The sequence below is a fragment of the Antennarius striatus genome, chromosome 1, assembly GCF_040054535.1.
Source record: "Antennarius striatus isolate MH-2024 chromosome 1, ASM4005453v1, whole genome shotgun sequence".
NCBI classification, from domain to species: Eukaryota; Metazoa; Chordata; class Actinopteri; order Lophiiformes; family Antennariidae; genus Antennarius; species Antennarius striatus.
The window spans coordinates 18797350-18818855 of NC_090776.1; the positions used below are offsets into that span (position 1 = coordinate 18797350).

At 46.5% G+C, this 21506-nt stretch overlaps 2 protein-coding genes across 2 annotated transcripts; both read right to left on the reverse strand.

The window, feature by feature from the left end:
- Positions 1-4117: 4117 nt before the first annotated feature.
- On the reverse strand, positions 4118-6559 carry sirt3 (sirtuin 3). Its single transcript, XM_068312625.1, has 7 exons — positions 6251-6559; positions 5801-5974; positions 5500-5732; positions 5263-5363; positions 5028-5189; positions 4650-4859; positions 4118-4573 (listed from the first exon to the last, which is right to left on the reverse strand). The coding sequence occupies exons 1-7, from the start codon at positions 6355-6357 to the stop codon at positions 4550-4552; spliced, it is 1011 nt and encodes a 336-aa protein (XP_068168726.1). The 5' UTR covers positions 6358-6559; the 3' UTR covers positions 4118-4549.
- A 1547-nt stretch (positions 6560-8106) lies between these two features.
- On the reverse strand, positions 8107-21152 carry ipo7 (importin 7). The gene is made up of 25 exons (XM_068314039.1): positions 20951-21152; positions 19109-19190; positions 15448-15601; positions 15218-15376; positions 14992-15148; positions 14551-14640; positions 14364-14458; positions 14199-14283; positions 13972-14106; positions 13788-13887; positions 13627-13703; positions 13421-13537; positions 13162-13251; positions 12880-13045; positions 12632-12792; positions 12386-12514; positions 11873-11939; positions 11630-11755; positions 11445-11542; positions 11278-11373; positions 10981-11201; positions 10681-10889; positions 10386-10592; positions 10155-10271; positions 8107-9485 (listed from the first exon to the last, which is right to left on the reverse strand). The coding sequence occupies exons 1-25, from the start codon at positions 21032-21034 to the stop codon at positions 9388-9390; spliced, it is 3120 nt and encodes a 1039-aa protein (XP_068170140.1). The 5' UTR covers positions 21035-21152; the 3' UTR covers positions 8107-9387.
- Positions 21153-21506: the final 354 nt, after the last annotated feature.

Sequence of the window (21506 nt, forward strand, 5' to 3'; positions counted from 1 at the left end):
AATATCCAGTCCGTGAGGTGGTGGTCCAGCCAGGTGATCTCCAGTTTGTCCCTTAGCAGTGCCGGTTGTATTGTGTTGAAAGTACTGGAGAAATGACAAAACATGATCCTCACAGTGCTCCCCGGCTTCTACAGGTGAGACAGTGCTCGATGCTGAAGGAAAATGACGGCGTCATCCACCTCGATGGCAGGCTGGTGTGGTGGGGATTTCATTTTTCTTAAGGACAGGAGACAGTGTAAAATACAAGATATTTATTTGTCAATTCAAATCATGTTTAGGTTGAGTAGCAGTACAATAATATCATCAATAGGTTGAGTATGAGTCCAATAACATCATTGATGATATTGACAGACAGACAGGTTCAACAAACAGACAAGTTCAACAAATACTTATCTAAGCATGATGAGAGCTCTGGGGACGATGAAAAAGTCCTCCGGTGTGTTGTTGCAGAGTACTCTGGGTAGATGAAGACTTCAAATACCAACTAGAAAATGGATCACATATCTTTTTATACCCTAAAGGTGTGACTAGGGGGAGGTATTAACCTCGGCCCATCTGCTTTCAACCAGTTCTTTGTGGGCTCTCAGTTGGTACGTCATGACCTCCAGACGTTACCAGAAATATCAAGTCGACAGTTTCACAAAACTATTTGATGACATAATATAATTAGTCATGCGAACCCTGTGAGGATCTGCTGCAGACATTCTTTGGATGACCCTGTGCAGAAACATACATTCTAATTTCAGGTACAGTGTCTGAAATGATCTGGCTAGCTGCTTCTGTCAGTGTCTAACTTCTTCAAGGATACCCACAGTCATGCAAGCATTTCCAAATATGGTCTAACAGGAATTATTTTCATGCAGCGTCTTCATGACCTCGAGACATCCTGGGGCCACCTTCACAAGAGCTGAATAATATGAAACACACAACAATCCAGATCTTTGGTTCACTTAGATGATATTGTTTTACTATATTATTTTATTGTATTAAAAACTTTCCACCACACTGGTAAGCGAACTGAAGTGGATCCAGTGATGAGCTCACCAGGGGGCATAGATGACAAAGGACCAGACACTTCAGGGTCTTCATAAGGTGGGATGTTAGCGCCACCGGCCTGTAGCTGCTTAGGTCCTTGGGGTGTGGAGTCTTGGGCACGGGAACCAAGCAGGACATTTTCCACACCTGTGGAACCCTTCCTAGCTTCAGGCTCATGTTGAACATGTGTCCAACAATCCCACACAGCTGATCTGTGCAGGATTTCAGGAGCTTGGAGCTGATGTCATCTGATGTCTTTACCTCCGGAGATGGTTTCTCACCTGGGATTCACTGAGGGACAAGGTGGAGCAGGGGGATTGTGTGTTGGGGGTGTGGGTGAGGGGGGTGGGTTGAAGAGGTAAAACCGTAGGGGGTGGCGGTAACATGACCTGAGCAGTAGGGGGGTGGCCGTGAGCTGATTGTTGTAGAGGGGGAGGGATAGGGGAAGCGGTGGTGTTGGAGAGGGGCACGGGCAGGGGAGGAGGAGGGGGCTGCAGCGTGAAGGGCTGGGCTGGGGCAGGGGTGGACGCCTGATTGAATCTATTGAAAAATTCATTCAGGTTATCTGCCCACATCTGGTCCCCAGTGACCTGGCGGTCGGTTCCTTTATGGCCTGAGATGGTCTTCAGGCCCCTCCACACCTCGCTGACGTTGTTTTTCTGCAGGTGGTCCTCCATCTTCCTCCTGTACATGTTCTTCCACTCTCTGATTTTCCTCCTCAGCTCCCTCTGGACAGCCTTCAGCTCATCCTTGTTTCCAGATTTAAAGGTCCTTTTCTTCTCCTTAAGAAGAGCCTTAATGTCAGGGGTGATCCATGGTTTATTGTTGGGATAACACCTTACAGCCCTTGTGGGTACGGTGTTATCCACACAGAAGTTGATGTAGTCTGTGACGGTGTTTGTGAGACCGTCAATGTCCTCCCCATGAGAACCACAGAATACATCCCACTCTGTTCTGTGGAAACAGTCCTTCAAAGCATCTTCAGCCTCGTTGGACCATCTCCTCACAGTGCGGGACACAGCTTTAGGCAACCAGCCTTTAGCTGGTTTCCTTTCTACAAGAGGCTTGTAGACGGGCAAGAGATGAACCAGGTTGTGGTCTGATCTTCCCAGGAGGGGGAGGGGTGACTATCTGTATGTGTCCCTGGTGTTGGCATAGCACAGGTCCAGTATTTTACAGTCTCTGGTAAAACAAGTCACATACTAGGTGAAGGTGGTCAGAGTGGAGGACGTGAAGGTGTGATTAAATTCCCCAGAGATAAGGATAAGGGCTTGTGGGTGTTGTGTCTGCAGCCTGCTAGTTAGGGAGTGGAGGACGTCGCAGGCTGTATCCTGCAGAGGGGGAGGACATACGCAGCTATCACGATGTCGTGCGAGAAAGAAGGGTTGGGGTTAGGGGTTAGTGTTGGGGTTAAGAGTGGGGTTAGGGTTGGGGTTGGGGTTAAGGGTTAGGGGGTTATGGTTAGGGTTGGGGTTGGGGTTGGGGTTAGGGGTTAGGTTTAGGGTTGGGGTTAGGGGTTATGATTAGGTGTCAGGGTTATGATTAGGAGTTAGGGTTAGAGTTGGGGTTGGGGTTAGTGTTGGGGTTAGGGGTGGGGTTGGGGTTAGGGGTGGGGTTGGGGTTAGGGGTGGGGTTGGGGTTAGCCTTAAGGTTAGGGTTGGGGTTAGGCTTAATGTTAGGGCTGGGGTTAGGGCTAGGGGTTAGGTTTGGGGTTAGGTGTTATGGTTAGGGGTTAGGGTTATGGGTTGGGGTTAGGGTTAGGTAGTTGCTGGTGTAGATTCTCATGTTGGACAGTGTTTGGATGGATCATGTTGTGTCGCCGACAGGAAGTGTTTTTTTCCCACGACTGCCACAAAACATCCCTGTTGGCTTTAACTTGATGTCTGGGACCAGTTTGTCATTTCTGGATCACCATCATGACGAGAACCTGCAGAAAACAGCTGGAATCCTTCCAAACTGTCACTGGGAACAATACGGGAATTTTCCAGAGCCTGCTTTTGCCTGAAAGCCTGAACTCAGGGCAAAACTCCCCAGGATGCAGGAAGACCAGAAGAGCTGCAGTTTCATTCTTTATAGATTAAAGTTTGATATTTCTGGAGTTTGACCCCCTTTAGCTTATTTACTGCGACTGGCACGGTAAAGAACTGGTTAGCTTAGCTTAGCCCAAAGACTCTCAGCAGGGGTAAACCGTTAGCCTCGGGTCTTTACTAGCATTATTGGGTCTTTCCTGATTCTTGGAAATAAAACATTTTCTTTTGCCATAAATTTTTTTAAACATTAAAAAACTTGTCATGTCAGTGACGTTTCTTTATTTTGTGTAACTTTTCCGATACACATTGAAGCTTCTTTTATAATTAGACATTTATGTGTAATAGCAGCAAAATGTGACGTGACAAATGAAGTCATGGGACGTGAACCAAACTGAATTAGATGCAATTAAAGCTGGTTTAGTTTCAGATAGGAGCTCTCACCTCACTCCAAACTGTTGATTCCAAACAGGTAAAAGCTATTTTTAATTGTGTAAAATTTGTCAACTAATACGTGTGTTTGATGTTTTATTTGAGGAATCTTGATTGAAGTAAAGCATGTCAGGATTTAATCCTGATTTTTTATCCTCTAGTGTAAACGTTCTGAAGGGATTCTGGATTCCAGGATTGAACTTTGTTCCTATCCTCCCTTCAGCCAATCAGCACAGAGCGTGTGTTCGGTTCCTGTGCCTGGAAACCTTTCTAATACAGTGTGATATCCATCCAAAACGTTACAGCGGTAATGTCCGATAAAAATCTAAAAACATCTAAAACGGGTAACTGTAATACAGCAAGTCACCTCTGGCTCCCCCTGCTGGTCACTCCTGTAAATGAAAAGATCTGAACTGGATCTTTTCTGTTTGACAACAAAGTTATGGATTATTATGAGATTAAGGTATTCATCATCATTAAGGTCATATGGATCATTACCCACAATTTCACTAGTCTATCTTCTATTCATCAGTGAACAACAGCTGCACCTGCACTCCTTATAACAGAGCACTCCTGAAAAGATGAGCTCCATTACAGATTTGTTTAGAAAAGTTGTATTATGTATACAGTATATGTAACAGTGAGCGATCACACACTTTATTATGAACACAATAGGTACACATTCAGTTTTTATTATATTCATATTTTTAAAACTTTCACTGCCACTAGTGATTTGCAGTGAGACAGAAATAGAGATTGGCATTATTTCTTGATACGTTTAAAAAGAACAAATTAAACATGAAATATTTTTCACGTTAGTCAACAGTACTGTAGCATTTTCATGATACAATTTTCTTTTCTTTTTTTTACCGCTACCACTTTCCATTGCAAAGAAAACACCTGAATGGAAATCTCCACCTCTTGATCACCTGTTTTTCTGTGATGGCATGTTGTGACTGTTATCCTGTGTTTCCATGGTAACTCAGTCAAACTGGACCTGGATTTAGGGTTGCAGCGTTTTCCTTCCTGAATCTCATGCTTGAAGCGGCGAAGCGTCACTCTTCCATCTTCGTCGCGGCCTGCAGACAAACAGAGCTTCACGCCTGCTTCTTTTTACGCAAATAAGTTGGATATCCATTATTAACCCCCGCCTACCTCCTCCGACCCCCCTGCCATCAGAGCCTCCACCTCCTGCGTCCAGCCGAGAGCTTCGACCAGAGCTCGCACGCTGCTGACCACGTCTCCCAGCTGCACGACGTCACGGGGCCGGCGCCGCCCGGCGAATGGCCCCACCAGGTCCCGGTTGATGAGCAGGCGGGGAACTGAGCTGCGCACGGCTCCGGCGAGGCTGGCGAAGGGTTCCACCTGCAGGGTGAAGAGTCAAACGTTAAACAACGTGTTCTTCAGGCGTGAACGAGACGGCAGAGACGCTCTTGAGTGATGTGATCATCACCTGTATCCAATAAATTTAATTCTTTATAAATCACAGGTATTTTTCTGCAGAGAAAGGGTTTAAATCATTTCAACACTCACCTCTAGGGATGTTCCCATGACGATCAAGAGGTCAGCCAATGGGAAGTCTGTCAGGTACTTCAGGAAGTAAGGTGGAAGCTCCTCCCCAAAGAACACGATGTCAGGTTTGACCACACCCCTACAGGTGGGACACTTTGGAACTTTTCCACTCATCACATCTGGCTGGTGAGACAACAGAGCATTACCATTAGGTGACCAGAAATTTAAGGAAATTTATGTTGCAGTTTGAATTTACTCGTAGCTTCTCGCCGTCGTATTTCCTCAGACAAACTGTGCAGGTGGCAGTCGCAAACGTCCCATGAGCCTCCACCAGCATCTCAGGAGGAATCCCTGCCACTTCACACACACACACACACACACACACACACACACACACACACACACACACACACACACACACACACACAGAGTTGACAGCGTTCTTCCTTTACGGTTTCTCCTCACGTGAATGTGGACACACGGACACACACACGTCTCTCCAGGCCGTCGATGTTCTGCGTGTACATCCTGAGCAGCTGACTCTTCTGGTGAAGTGTCTGGACGAAGTAATGAGTCATGTTGGGTCGGTAGTTTCCTGGATAGAGTTCCTTGGCCAGGGTGAAGAAGGGATTGGGGTTCTGGTGGAAGAAGTGGATGTCGAATATGGCCTCAGCGTAGGGCAGGTTGTACCGCTGCAGGTTGTCGTACAGACCGCTGCCTGGAGACCTGCCAGGGGACAAGGAGCTCAGAGTCCACCCGCCATCCCGTCACGAACAGAGATCTGACCTGTCTACCTGAAGTCTGGGATGCCGCTGGGGGTGCTGATCCCAGCTCCGGCCATCACCACCACCCTCTTGTACCGCCGTTCTCTGATGTTCTTGGCCACGTCCTGCAGGTTCTGCTCTTCATCAGCTGCGCCGCTGCCTCGGGAGGAGAAGCCCCGAGTCCCACTCCAGAGGGACGTTTGTCTGGGAGGAACCAGCCCAAAATGAATAAGAGTTAGTAATGATGATCAACATCGTCGAGATGGCTTCAGCTTTGGTGGTGTCGGTGGTGATCCCACTTCATCAGAAGAATGTAAGATTTACTGAACAGGGTACCTTATTTTGTGGATGAAATAGAGATTTAATGTGTATCTGAAGAACATTTTCTTTGAGTTTGAATTATTCTGGGTGACTGAACACATGATTTCTCTCCAAACTCAGATTAAACAGATCACGTGACGTCAGGTGTCTCGTCAGTACCTGCGCAGGTGGGCAGCAAGCGGAACTGGACTCGGACTACCACACAGAGGACGATACCAACCGAGCCTGACGGGTGACGCCAATGAGGCGCACACGAACCGAGCCATGACGCTCCGGTACTAGTTTTCAATTCATGACTCCATGTGAAATAAGAGAATTCCTAAATATTTAGAAACATATTTGCTGTTGCCTCATTCACTCGACGTAAAATTTAAAACATTAATTAAAAGTCGCCTGCCTGACTCCTGGAGTCGGTCTCGTCCTGTGACCTCCTCTCGTAGCTAACCGAGCTACAGGAAACTCTACTATGGTGACGACATGACCCGCCCTCCTCTTCCTCTGATTGGCCTAGCCGGGCACGGTTGCCTTTACGTTCACCAATCAGAAAAAATTTAATTTAATTTAGTGACAAAAAACGTTTGTTATAAAGCTTCGTTTTATATATTTAGTTTTCCATTAATGATGAAAAAAATCTCTAACAACAAAAAATATAACCCGTATAGCAATAAAGTCATTTTTATTCTAAATAAGTTACGTAAGCTAACAGGACCCAGTGAGCTGCTTCTTCTTCGTGGTTATTTTTTTGGTAGCATCCTTTCAAGTCGCATTACTGCCCCCTTCCGGTGTGGCGGAACTCCATTACACACGGGGCTGTGAATGGTGACGTCATTTGAATTCGTCATTGAAAACGTCATTTAATTCTATTTAAATAGTAGAAAAGTTTTATTCAAAATTCTAATACAGTAAATTTAATCGAATTTGAGCCATTTAGATTCCCTAACATTCCCGAGTTGGAATTGGAGACGCAAATTATAACAAAAGAACTGGAATGTTTCAAAATCGAAGCTTGTCCCTTATTTAAAACAAATGTACAGAAGCCACCACGTGTCTGCTGGTGAACATGAGGAATGGCTGGATGGACTGTTTGTCTTGTTGATCGACTGACTGATTTACCATCTGATTTCTATACTTGTTCCAGCTTTTAGCCCTCTGAGGCCTTCATGAATGAACGACCAGAGCAGCTCAGAAAATGAGACACAATCAGGTATATTTCATGTCAGAGGTGACAGGACAAGCCTCTCTCACCAGGGGCCTCATTAGATAACTCATTATGAGTCCTGTCCTTAATATACACCAGCACCCAGTCCCAGGACACGGTCTCCTACCATCACACAATCAGTTATAGAAGTTAAATGATAAAAGCTGGTTATTTACTCAGAAGAGTTCATCTGAGATCTTTTTTTCTTTTCAGGTTTATCAGTGGAATATCAAATCAAAAGAAACAGGCTGAATGGAAGCACTTAATGTGGTAAACATTGGATTTTTAAAAAACTGAGGAATAGGTTCCAAACAACCTGAAATTAAACCATGAAGTCTGGTGATCAAACTCGCTCTCAGATGAAAATTTGGATAAAGTGAAGTATCAAAACGAGACATCTGATGACAAAGTAACTAACATCTCAGAGAAAAGATCAGGTCATGTCAATGCTGGAGGACCTGAACTAACAGACACCAACACTAATGTCTCATCCTCTTCTGGTCACGTGAAAAAAAAAAGGTTTCAAGACTCTAACCAGTTACAAAAACTAGTTAATAAAGGTAATACCTCAATGTTAGCCATGTTTCAGGTCTGCACAGGAAACACAGAAATGTCATCAGAAATTCCGCTGATTACTTTGTCAATTTGCAACTTTTGCTGCCTGAAACATGAAAAACCTTTAAATATTTTATTGTGCTTGTTGTATATTCATTTTTAAATAACTTGTAACCTGTTGGATTTAGTGGAATTAAAACCACTTATGTAAAGTATGTGGTGGTATAAAACACATCACAAATCAAATCTAGACCCTATCCTGTCTTGCTTAGGGACTTTATTACACTTCAATGCTGTTGTGGGTTCTGTACCCAGCAGTTATATTTTTATTCATGTACCACTCATCATCCACAAGGAAAACGTGAGGATTTGTCCCAGCGGAGTTCCACCGTTAGGTCTCTGCTTTAGCGCTGCTGCAGGGAGGTTCACATCTTCCAACCAGGTGTGTGTACAAATACAGTATATTACATCGTGAGAACATTCATCTAGAAAAATTTACATACAAATATTCAGAAATCAGAATGTGCCTGTGTGAGGAAACACCAGAGTTCAGGACTTCCCTTAGCTTTTCTTTTTTTAATATGTTTATATAGATGGTTCGTCCATACACCAACCAAAGGCCTGAGACCTTCACAACAAGTCCAATTGTACATGCGTCAATGTATTCCATTGTACTGTCAGTGCTCCACACACACGTCCTGAAGCCACATTGAACACCAAGAGGAGCATCTTTTGTTTTTCTGTTTCCTGAAATCAATGTTTCCGCGTCGCCCGCCAATCCGCGTGACAAACCAGCCGTTACAGGAACAGCTGTTTTCATTTTTAAATAGTCTTCAATTTAAAAAAATTTGCAGTCTGATACAGAAGGCTAGGAGACCTGAACAATATGAAAGTGCTAGTCATTAATTTACAGAGATCAGGCATTCTATAGTGCTGTGAAGTATCCAATATGCTACATATGAATACAGCTGTTCACACTTTAACAAATGCCTCCGCTTGTTTTTCCAAGGCTACTTGAAAAAATAAAAGTAAAAACAAAAAAAATAAAATAAAAGGAAAACCAATAACCTTGGCTTGTATGTACATAAACATGAGGGTTTATGCAGAAATAATGTAGGTATCACCACTACCAGGAGGGACCATCACACATACCGTTTGGCCACAACGGTGATAATGAAATATTTCGTCCCATTATCAATTTCTAACAGCTGTGACTGCTAATCCCCGATTTTTATTTAAAAAGGGAGGAAAGACAATAAGAGTTCCCGTTGTGACGTCCCCTCCAGAAGACATCGTTGTTCAGAGCTTCTCCTCCAGCATCCGGCTCTAGTTCCTGGTTCGTTTCCTCCCCCAGTCATTGGTTGTTGCATTGTGGTTGCTTTCCCCTTCCCAACATCTTCTGGCCCATTTTCCCATTTGATAGATTGAAGAATGACCGAGAAGAACAAGTTCCGGAACCACTACTTTAAGGGAACAACACAAGCTTTTTTTTTTTTTCTCACTTCACTACAATCAGTCACAGGGTAATAAAAAGAACGAGGACTCAGTTCATTCCTGGGGCGGTGCCTCCGAAGTTGAAAGTAGACGGCACAACTGGCGCCGTGAATTTGTAACCGCCATGTTTTTCAATCATCTTTGATTCTGTAATAAAAAAAAAAAAAAATAACGGTACATCTTAAGTATCATTTGGAGAATAAGACTTAAACCTGTTTTTACAGACATCCTTTTAAAGAAATAAGTGGTCATTAAACATCGGTGCATGAGCACCGCTTGCAAGTCCAGAGTATTTATTTTATTACGTAACTGAATTGGATCCAACAAACATTTCTGTTGAGATTTTTTTTCCCACAGTAAGGCAGAATGGCAGCAGCAGACTGTGGCCCGGGAGCCGTATGCGGCCCCTCAGGACTTGTTATTCGGCCCCCAACTTGTTTAAACCATAATAAATTTTAAGAAATGAATGCAGTTGTAAAATAATTTTACACACCTTCTGTATGCTACGGAAAAAACCTTTTTATAATGGTTTTTAAATGTAATTTGAATTAAATCTGCTGTTCAGCTGCCGCACCCGTCAGGGTTTAGACCTCTGTTCTAAATGTTTGCCCACCTCCGTGTATAGAGGCTCTAAAGTAATTCAGTTCTTTTATAGTAAATGCAGATATAAAACATAAGAACTGAAGCTTTGATATTTTAATGCAACGTCAAGCACAAAAGACAGAATAACACTTAAATAAAGTTTTATTTCTTAGGCTGAACGTTGTCGTCAGACTCTGAGGGGACAGTTGGGGTAGACTCTGAGCTGGTGCTCACCGTGTGCTGCTCGCCGCTGGTCGGCCAGCGTCCCGATGTCCTGGAGGTGTTTGCCCTGCTCCTCGTTCAGCTCCTGCGTCAGCGCCTGGTACCAGGCCGGGTCCTGGGTCTGGATGTCTGCATCGGATTAAAGTCAGGTCAGAGGCAACGTGCAAACGATAGTGAACATTCTGGTTTTTAATGTGCAGGGGAGCGTGACGGACTCCTCCCCCCATCGACGGCCTGTCTTACTCTGCAGTATGGCTTTGAAGATCTGGTACTCGTCCACCAGGTTGTCCTCGTCGTCCACGGCAGTGGTGTAGCCCTCCAGCGCCGTCTCCTCGGCGTCGTCTTCCTCCCAGTCTTCATCGTCTCCGTCCTCCCCCGCCTGCTTGGCCAGCATCTCCAGGTACTCCTGTCCCTCCTCGTCGATGTCGTCCTCGTCGCTGCCGAGCTCGGCTACATCGGGGGGGGGGGGGGGTGTTTCACGTGTCAGCGTCACTTCAGTCACCGAGGCAACGGAACATCATCGGCACTTGCGCGTTACCGTTTTCGTCCTCGTCCTCCCCGTCTTCATCGTCGTCGTCTTCGTCGTTCTCGTGCTCGGCCCGGCAGGCGTACGCCCGCTTCAGGCCGTTGAACAGGAGGATCGCCGCCGGGAGCAGCTGATTGGCCACCTGGTTCACAGCCGGGGGTCTGTGGTCCAGGTCGATGAGGGCGCAAAGCCCAAGGATGCACATTTTCCTGTCGTGGAGGCTGCTCAGGGGGGGGGGGGGGGCAGAACCAGGGTGACCACGTGTAACTGAGCTGCTGATCGTTAACCGTTAGAGACACTGGTGAAACTCACCCCAGGAAGCAGTCGACGTCCTTCAGCCACTGGGTGATGAAGTGTTTGGTGATGGGCTCCGTGTTGTTGGGGAAGCGCAGGTTCTCCAGGGTGTTGAGCAGCAGGGGGGGGCTGTAGTACAGGGCAGCGATGGCCACCTGCAGACACATCGTCCTCAGCTCGCTGGTCTTCACCTCTCGGGTCAGACGCTCCAGCGCGGCCGCCACGAACAACGGAACCACCTGGAGACAGTCGCTCGTCACCAGGGAAACGAAAGCTACAGGCTGTACATACTGTACCTGTGACTTTCACACTGACCTGGTCGATGCCGCGACCTTTGCATTGCAGGACGATGACCTCCAGCAGCTTGGCGGCGTGGCACTCGGGGTCCTCGCCCGGGTCGCCCGTCAGAACCTGCGTGCGACGACACGGTCAGGGAGAACCCCCCCATCAGAACATCCTGCATCATAACGGCGACGCCTTACCTTCTTGCACATGCTGTAGATGATCTCCAGGTATTTGGTGTCGGACAGCAGGGTGTCAGTGTCCACCGTCACGTAGTTGTGAAGGAGGGGCATCATGTCTACAACACAAACATCGACCTCTGACCTACTGCAGGACAGACTCCCCACTGACCCGACCCCCAGAGGGACAGGATCCAAACACACACCTGTGAAGTAGTCGAACCCGTCCTGCTGGAAGACTTCATACACCAGTGGGAGGAGCTGCCACATCTGTGGAGACACCTGCTGACAGGTGAGGCTGTGGGCCAGGGACAGGATCTCCTCATAGAACTCTGTGGAAAAAAAAGATAAAGGATGGTGGAATTAAATCATCTGTCAGGTGACCAGTCAGGTGATCACAGATTGAGCAGGTGGAATGCAGGAGAACAGGTCTGACGGGCGGGGCTTACCCAGTACGTGTTGCTGCAGAACGGTGACGATCACCTGGAGACAAATCCCCTCCAGCTGCTGGGTGATCTGAAACCACAGCAGAGAAGACATGAGGAGTCAGAGAAAAGGACTGTCAGGGTTTACTGTAGCAGCTACTGTCACACCCGTCAGGTGACTCAACGCTCAAGGCAAGTTTAACCAAATACAGTCGTTCCCTCTGCTCCATGACGGAGTCAAGTCAAACACATCACCATTTAAAATAACTACAATCATTTTAATCCCTTCCTGTCTTCTAGAAAAGACCCAAACTATCTAAATTATGAAAAAAACATTTTTATCAACCAATAGACATGAAGACTACCTGTGTATAATTATATATAAGTTACCTAAATAATGATAAAGAATGAAAAACACAAAAGTCAGGAGAACACACAAGCTACGTCTTTACTCCACCAATGAGAACGAGATCCGGTCTCACTGATGTTGTATCCATCCACCAGGTGTGTGTGTGTGTGTGTGTGTGTGTCCCTCACCTCCTTGTGGTCCTCCACCACACTCAGCAGCGTGTCGATGGTGTTCAGGATGCCCATGGCCGTCACCGCCTTGTCGTCTCCCCCCTCCTCGTCCGGCCCCGTCTGGATCACCTGGTTGAACGTCATCGCCTGCACAAACCCCGCCCCCCAGAGAGACGGGCGTGACTTCTGACCCGGATTCACGCGATGGCACTGATTTCCCATTGCCCTAGCAACCGACTCCTGCGAACGGCACGGCGCACTCACCAGATGCTGCGTCATCTCCACTGCGATGGGCGTGACCTCCTCGCTGTACTCGCAGATCATCTTCTGGATGACGTTGGTGAGGTCGTCGTTCTCAGTCTCCCTGACGATGTGCAGCAGCGCCTGCATGACGGGCCGGATGAACGGTGTGATGTACTCTTTGGCTGGAACCAAAAGAACACGCCTGTTTTAGCTGCATGGAGACGGGAACACATCCCCAGGCGCGAGGGGAGGCGCTCTCATTGGCTCACCTTTCTCCTGGTTGCTGATGAGGACCTGCAGGGCGATGGCCGCCTCCACCTTGACGGGCATCTCGTTGTCGTTGATCAGGCAGAGGCGGGTCAGCTCCAGGGCCGACTGCAGGTTCTGGTCGCTCTTGAACTTCACCTCGCAGAAGTAATGCAGCACCCAGCAGGCCTGTGTGTGTGTGTGTGTGTGTGTATAGGAGGAAATTATCAACAGCGAACTACTTCCTGTTCAGATTGAACCTTTAAAACAGGTCTAACGTGTTCATGACGTCCTGCTGTTCTTACCCTGGCCCTCATGTAGCCCAGGTCGTTGTGGAACAGGGGTAAGACGTGATTCTGCAGCATGAACTCCATCTGATCCTTATAGACTTTTTTCTTTTGATAAAAAATAAAAATAAAACAGTTAAGTTCCAAAAAAAAAGGCCGACAGTCAAACCCAAACTGGGACACTCGTGGGGTATTTTTAGCCGCTCTATGCTGCGGTAAAGCTATCCAAGCTAACGTTTAAGTCAATCAGGGCGGGGGCAGGGGGGGTTCCAGTTACCTTCAGTAAGATTTCAGCCAGAGAGCCGATCATGTGGAGGGCGCCGTCCTTTTTCCTGGGGTCGGAGGCGGGGTTAGTGAGGATGTGGTAGCAGAAACCCATCGACTTTTGGAGTACCTGAACACAAACGGCATCTGGGTTGCAATAGTGGATGGCGAGGGAGGAGGAAAGGTTAGCACCAACAGGATAGAACGGTTTCTCCTCACCTCTTTCCTCTTGTTGCAGGCGGTGAAGAGGAGCGTCTGAGCAGCGGTGGTCGGAGATATGAAGTCTTCAAACACGTCTAAACAAATAAAAGGGAGGAAACCATCAGACATGGCGGCCGTACGGCGGGGTGTGTGTGTGTGTATGTTCCTTCTCTACTCACCGAACTTCATGCGGATGTACTCGTACGGATCCTCCCTCCACAGCTCGTCGTCGCTGTCCGTGTAGCACATGAGGGGGAAGACCACGTCCTGGATGATGCCCTGAAACCAGAACAAGATGTGTGTGAGGGAACGCGTGTCGTCCGATACGACACCACGGATCGATCACACACTCTACCATCATACATGGATGTGAGGCTTCAGGTTCCTCCACGTCAGAGCGTGAGCGATGCCCTGGTTGATGTAGTTGAGCGTTTGCTGGAGGACTCTGGGAGCCACGTACTGCTTCTTCGTGTACTGGTACAAGACCTTCAGCAGCACCTGGAGGCAGACGCACAGAGAACGTCCTTATAATCGAGGCACTGTACCCCCAAACACACTGAACCTGAACCTGCAGCTTCTGGATCTCCTACCTGCTGAGCAGGGACGGCGTATTCCTTCAGGAAAAGTTCAGCAAACTCTGTGTACTCTTTGGTCGTGTTGCCAGGGCTTCCATACCTGTGAAAACAGTTTCATGTCATCACTGAACAGTCTGTACAACTTAAAGAGCGTGAAGGAAACACTGATGGGGTATTTGCCTCTCAAACAGCCTGGCCAGGATGTGGAGGGCCCACTTCTTACACTTCCACCACGGCAGCTCAGGTCGCTCGTCTTCATCGATCTGCAGCGTCTCCTGCAGGTCACAAACATGCAGGCCGTCAATACAAACTTTAACTTTAAGACAGCGATTCAACAACAATTTAACATGAACTGATTCCATCGTACCGACGGAACGTCTCTGTCCACCACCGTCTTCAGGATCTCCATCCACTCCGTCAGGTTCTGTCTGTTGATCAGTTCTAGGGGGAGGTTGTACTGAGACACAAAAGACATTTTAGTCCAAAAAAGAGATCATGTACAGTATTTCCCACATTATAAGGCGCACCTTCAATGAATGGCCTATTTTAAATAGTTTTTCCATATATAAGGCACACTGGATTATAAGACGCACTGTCAGTTTTTGTGAAAATTAAAGGCTTTCAGGTGCGCCACAGCGTGGAAAATACTGTAATAAACACTAACATTAAAGCAGAATGCAGGGACAAATGTCCTGAAGCTCCTGATGGAGGTGACAGGTAGCCTCAAACACAAGAAAGGACGCAAGAATGTGATGGGGTCAAAATGTCACCAGATGAAATCAGCGTTCCCCAATCCGCCCCCAGTTACCTGGAAAAGGGCGTAGAGGATCTTGAAGATCTGTTTCTGCACCAGCACCGAGTCGCTGTAGTGGTTGGGCAGCAGCTGGATGAAGCCCTCCTTCAGCATGGGCATGAAGATGTGCATGGCGGCCACCACGGGCTGGCGCTCCTCAGGTTTCTTATACCTGTTCCAGACAGTTTGGATGAGTCGCTCCGCGACGCAATGCGAGGAGAAGACGGAGACTCTGACTTACTCGTAGTTCTTGACCAGCTGGTACAGACACAACAGGATGCCCAGCCACCCCGTGCTGTTCTCCGACTGCAGGTAGAAGCCGATCTTGTCCACAATGGCCGTCCACTTGTTGGGGTAGTCGTGTTTGATCATGTGGTGGATGCAGGTCGTCAGCTGGACCCTGGAGAGCAGAAACCTTCAGCGGGGTTGTTTAACCCCAGGAGGGGCTGGGGGACTGGGTGTTGGGGTTACCTGATGCGCTCAGGGGAGTGGATGATGGCCTCCACGATGTTGTCCCGGATGAACTCTCTGTCCTCGTCGGGGATGTTTTTGACGGGGATTTCCGTGCCTGAAGCGTCCCCATCGCTCCAGTGCTGAGTGATCATGTTCTTCAGGTAGATCACACCTGAGCAGTGAAAACGCAAGCGTCGGTGTGATTACACGTCTCATCAGCAATTGGTCAATGGATGGAACCCCCACCCTTTGGACTAAACACAATAAAATAAGACTCTGCTCACTATTTCTTTAACCGCTTGCAGCGGTGATGTGACGGATGAACACGAGACAGACAGCAGAGATTAGGGAATAAAGAAAGAGTCAGAGTCAGCAGAGCCCCCCCGGAGCCGAATCAGAGCACCGGAGGGACGGGGACGAGGCCGTGTGTTTTAATACACACGTCTATCCCGGCGAGTTTCCACTGTACTCACATTTTATCACCCGGTGACGATCTAAACCGTCACAGCCCTCAGCACAAGATAATAGTTTGAAAATGATCAATGATCAAATTCCAAATGAATGAACTGTGTTTATTTCTCCATGCACGACAAAAACCACAAAACATGTTTCACTATTTGTTTCAAGGCAGTCTGCTTGTCCAGTTTCTCGTGTTTGGATTAATTTACCCTGTCAAAGGTCTCTCAGATGAAGGTGAACAAACACGTTCTGGTTTCACCAATGGAGAAAAAATTACATTCATCCCCACACTGATGCATCGATTGTCGACGGGGGGGTCATTCTTCCACGTGTCGACCAACACATACAATAGTTATTTCACCATTGTATTCAAAAGGCGGCAGGAATCGGAGAATCAACTCACAGATGTCACACGACACATGTATGGACCCGATACAACTCTAACCCATTGTTAATCACAGCGTCTATTCCATTACTGATCGATCTATTTGCAGAAAATGAAGCGACGAACGGAATTAACATAAAAGCACGAGGAGCTTAGGACAGAAGCATTATCAAAAAGACTCCTTTAACTGTTCACTTTTGTTGTGAACGTGTGACGCCTGCGGGAGCATTCCGTTCCAAACCCGTCAGCAGTTTTCTCACGGCTGTAAAGGTCGTGTTTGACCGGCAGCGTCGTCACAGCGTCACACACGAGTCCAGCCACGAGTACAGAGAGGTTTACACAGAAACATCACTTCTACCCGTGCACTCGGCGTCACGACGCTGGAATAGTTCACCTGAGCACAGATTTCTCACCACCATCCTCCTCATGCTGCAAAGCAAAGGCTGTTAAATTTGACCAACTCCTTGTGTCCACTGCTGTTCACTATTAAACACTCGTGTGTGTGACACCCACCGACTCCCAAACGCCTGAGATCACATCCATAACCTTTAGTCCTGATAGGAAGTTATTTTGTCCATTTTGTCATCGTCCAGCCTGACAAACGTCACACGTGTGATAAAACACTGAATCTATTTGATTAACTTGTGTTTGGCTTCTTATGTCGTGTCATCCTGTGTCATCCCGTGTCATCTGGACGTTATGAATGAAAAGCGCTGACTCAGACATCTGCAGAGGAGGTGTGACGTCCTGGTGACACATCATGTGTCATCCACAACAAGAAGAGCAGCAGAAGAGCTAACAGCGTTAGCCACCCACCTTAACACTAGTCTAAAGTCAGTCAGGAGGTGGGGGGGGGGGTCCACCTGTCAGACTGTTTGACTCATTCCATAATCTATAAAGTGCTGCTTAAGGCGAATAAAACGTCACTCCAGGCGCTGACGCCGCCTCGTTTGTGGAACGCCGGCTTGCCGAATAAGAACCACACCCCGGTGTGGAATTGTGTCGTCACTGTTCAGCATAATCAAATGAAGGAATAGTGTTTATTTCAGACTTCCTGCAGAATCAACATTATTTCTTATGGCAGTTCATTATACAAAATGAACAGCAGTGATTCGAGGCTGTTATAAAGACACCAAGAGTTAATATCGCTAAATAACATTGAACCATTGCATGGATTCCATCCGTATGAAGGTCATTCCTGGACAAATGAATCCCCTCAGATGTGACCTACGGACATCCTCACATCTGCTAGTGGAACTTTGTGTAATATCAGAATTTATAAAGCCAGATTTACTTGAACCAGGCTCAAAACTTTACAGCTATCAAAACCAGATCCCAAATTTAAGACGGAACTATCAGGATGCACAAACGAGGCAGTGTGGCTGACACATACAAACGCACACACAAGTTGGCTTAATGTTGAAGGACGTTTGTGTTCAGATCTCTGAATTCACCCCGACTTAGATGTGACCTTAAAAAAGACAGATTGGACCAGGATCACTCTTTAAATGTGGAATACAGTTCACCGCTGAAGCTTCCAAAATACACTCATCACCAACAAGCCTCAGGTTGATGAAGCTAGAGAACACTGTTAGAACACGGATTTGCTCACGTACATGTTTTTTTTTATAAATAGCAAAAACATCAATTCACTTTAACAGTTCACTTTAACTGTGAAAGATTTCTTTTGATGTCTTCAGCGAATAACAGAAACTTACCTCTGTAATGGAGCATTTAACCCACTATCAGGACACACACATACACACGTTTGCATTTAATCACCACTAACTCATTGGCTATCAACAATCAATGACACCAATCATGTTGCTGAGGTGATCAGTTGGATGAACTTTTGACCCCCAGTATACAGAGGGGCCTTTATTTACAGTCATTCTAGTCGTACAGCTTCTTGTTCGCTATGGTGATGGACAGGCTGACAGACGAGGTTAGACAGGAATCTCCATGGACTATGATGTTTGCAAATGACATTAAGATCTGTAGTGAGAGCAGGGAACAGGTGGAGGAGAAGCTAGAGAGGTGGAGGTTTGTCCTGGAAAGGAGAGGAATGAAGGTTAGCCGCAGTAAGACAGAGTACATGTGTGTGAATGAGAGGAACCCAAGTGGAAGAGTGAGGTTAGAGGGAGAAGAGATCAAGAAGGTGGAGGATTTTAAGTACTTAGGGTCAACAGTCCAGAGCAATGGAGAGTGTGGAAAAGAGGTGAAGAAGCATGTACAGGCAGGATGGAACGGGTGGAGAAAAGTGTCAGGTGTGATGTGTGATAGAAGAGTTTCAGCTAAAATGAAAGGAAAGGTGTACAAAACTGTGGTGAGACCAGCGATGTTGTTTGGTCTAGAGACAGTGTCACTGAAGAAAAGACAGGAGACAGAGCTGGAGGTAGCAGAGATGAAGATGCTGAGGTTCTCTCTGGGAGTGACCAGGATGGATAGGATCAGGAATGAGTACATCAGAGGGACAGCACATGTTAGAGGTTTTGGAGATAAAGTCAGAGAGGCCAGACTGAGATGGTTTGGACATGTCCAGAGGAGAGATAGTGAATATATTGGTAGAAGGATGCTGAGTTTTGAACTGCCAGGCAGGAGGCCTAGAGGAAGACCAAAGAGGAGGTTTATGGATGTAATGAAAGAGGACATGAAGGTAGTTGGTGTGAGAGAAGAGGATGCAGAAGACAGGGTTAGATGGAGGCAATTGATTCGCTGTGGCGACCCCTGAAGGGAAAAGCCGAAAGGAAAAGAAGAAGATTCTAGTCGTACAGCTTCACCAAAACCATCATCTCACCTCTGTGCACAATCACACATCCACTGGTTTGAACTCACCTGCTTGTCTGACAGGTAGATCCAGCTGATCGGACATGGTGATGCGCAGCAGAGTGGACACGAAGTTTACCTGGGTGTGACCCTATAAAAATCACAAAACAATTAGGAGATGGAAACATTTAAACTCTGCTTCAGAAATTATTTAATGAAGTGAGATTTAGAATAATTAGGACAAAATCTAGTTTGAGGGATTTCCAATTCAATTTTGTCCCTTTTTCTTCAGAACATCAAAGGGTCCAAACGGGTCCACAACGACAACAGCTGATGTCGCTCCCTTTCAGAGAACCAAGATTTTTTTTTTTGCATCTGGGTCAAACATTCTGGAATGCACTGAGGCACAACTGAATTTACAGTGTGTTAAAAATATTGTTTTTCATTTAAAGTATGTTGTAAATCTTAATTTAATGAAACTCAAAGTGAGATGGAATTCATCACGACACAAAGACCAACAGATTTACTCCATCTTTCCACTCATCCCATCTCCAGATTTTTCTTCAGACATGACTTGATTAACTCCAGACAGAAACACAAGTTCACTCCCTTAATTTGGCACGTCTAGGGATCGATCACTATTGATCACGTGGGTGTGATAAAATGATATGAGGACTAAACGAAGGAAACAACACACGTCCAACAACTGGTTGAATATAAAGTCCATAGCGAACCTCATATCTGTGTTAACTACCATCCATGTCTGAATCCTCCAATAGGACTCACGTCAACAATCATCCATTTAAATGTGTACAAAAATATTGGAGCTAAATTACAGTATTTTAAATTAACTGTCAAATTCTGTTTGTCTCAAACTAATTAAAGCCTTCTACTGATGAAGAACCACTGATCCCAAAACATCTAAATTCATATTTTTCTCCCAAGGCCTGATTCCATTCATTAACCTTTCACTGCTCACATGTCTTTATTGTGAAGCTAAGCTAATCCTTAGTCTCAAGCTTTGATCCAACGAGGGAACAGCTGGAAAACCACCAAATAAATCAGATTTTAGTTTAATTCCACTGCTTGAGTGATTTTTTCCTTTAAGGACACAAAGACGGTTTAATATTTAATGATTAACCAGAGACGATCACCGGAGAGACGCTAACAGGTAAGGGGGCGGTCCTTTAAACACCTGGGATGCTAGCCCGAAGCTAACAGAAAACAATTTAAACGAGTTTTGCTGAGGCGCTAACCTCCTATGATCATCTTCTAAACAAAGCTAAAATGTGTTAAACAGAGTTTTAGCGGTTGTTTTTTATAGTGTGTGTGTGTGTGTGTGTGTGTGTGTGTGTGTGTGTGTGTGTGTGTGTCATCACTGTAGGGTGTCACAGTGACACGTGAGCAGCGGTTCGAGCCCAGCAGCTAACGCAGGAGCTAACTCCAGTTAACCCGCAGCAAGCCGCTAGCATGTCGGTACTAACGGAGCTAACTCACCAGCGCCACTCTCTAAATGTGTGTGTCGGTATTCAGGTGTTTAACGCCACTGTGTGCTTATAACGCGTCGTGTCGGTATGCAGGGTTTAGCATTGAGGTGCTAGCTCCGTTAGCATTAGCCACACAGCTGGCTCGAGACGAAGCTAGCGCTGACGCTGGTTCCGGGCACAGCGGTGTGTCATCGACAAATGTAGCTAGCGATAAACACACTAGCTTCCCCCGGGTAATGCGGGTGAGGGTGTGATTCCACACGTGAGAAACAGCGAAATGTGAGCCGTCATGTCGGAGCAGCGGCAGCAGAGCCGCGACTGTGCGACTGCGTGTCGCTCCGTTTTCGTTGTTGTGGACGGCCGAGGCCCGAACCCGGACCGCGCCACCACCTCCATCATAACTATCGGCTAACGCAACTTTTACCTCGTTCAGCTGTCTCTCCGCGGCCTCTCGCAGGTTGGGGTCCATCGTTCCCCGGAGGGCCTCGACCAAAGTGTCGGGATCCATTGTGAAAACTCTGTTTACGGCTCGGATTGTGTTCTCTAAGGTCTATCAGTTCCCAGTCACTGCGCACATGGACGCACGGCTCTCCGGTTACCCGGCGCGAAAGGAAGCAGTGAATGAAGTACCCGGATAGATCAGCGCCAAATTTGTGCACCACGAACATCCGGCGGTGGCAGCTCGGCTGTGGGAGTTGTAGTTTAACGCTTGAGATGAAAACTACAAACAAAAAATAGACCACAAGACTTAGGGAAGGTCACTTCAGGGACATTGCTCGACATAAAGATTTATATTATGTTATGATTTATTAATATAATTAATATTTATGTTAATAATTGTATATTACAATTTATTTTACATTTATTACAATTTATTACAAATAAAGAAGAAGATTATAAATTCTTAAATACGAGCTGTGTTTGTTCTTTATACTTCATTTCACAGGATCACCATTAGTTGTACCCTAAAGGAAAACTAG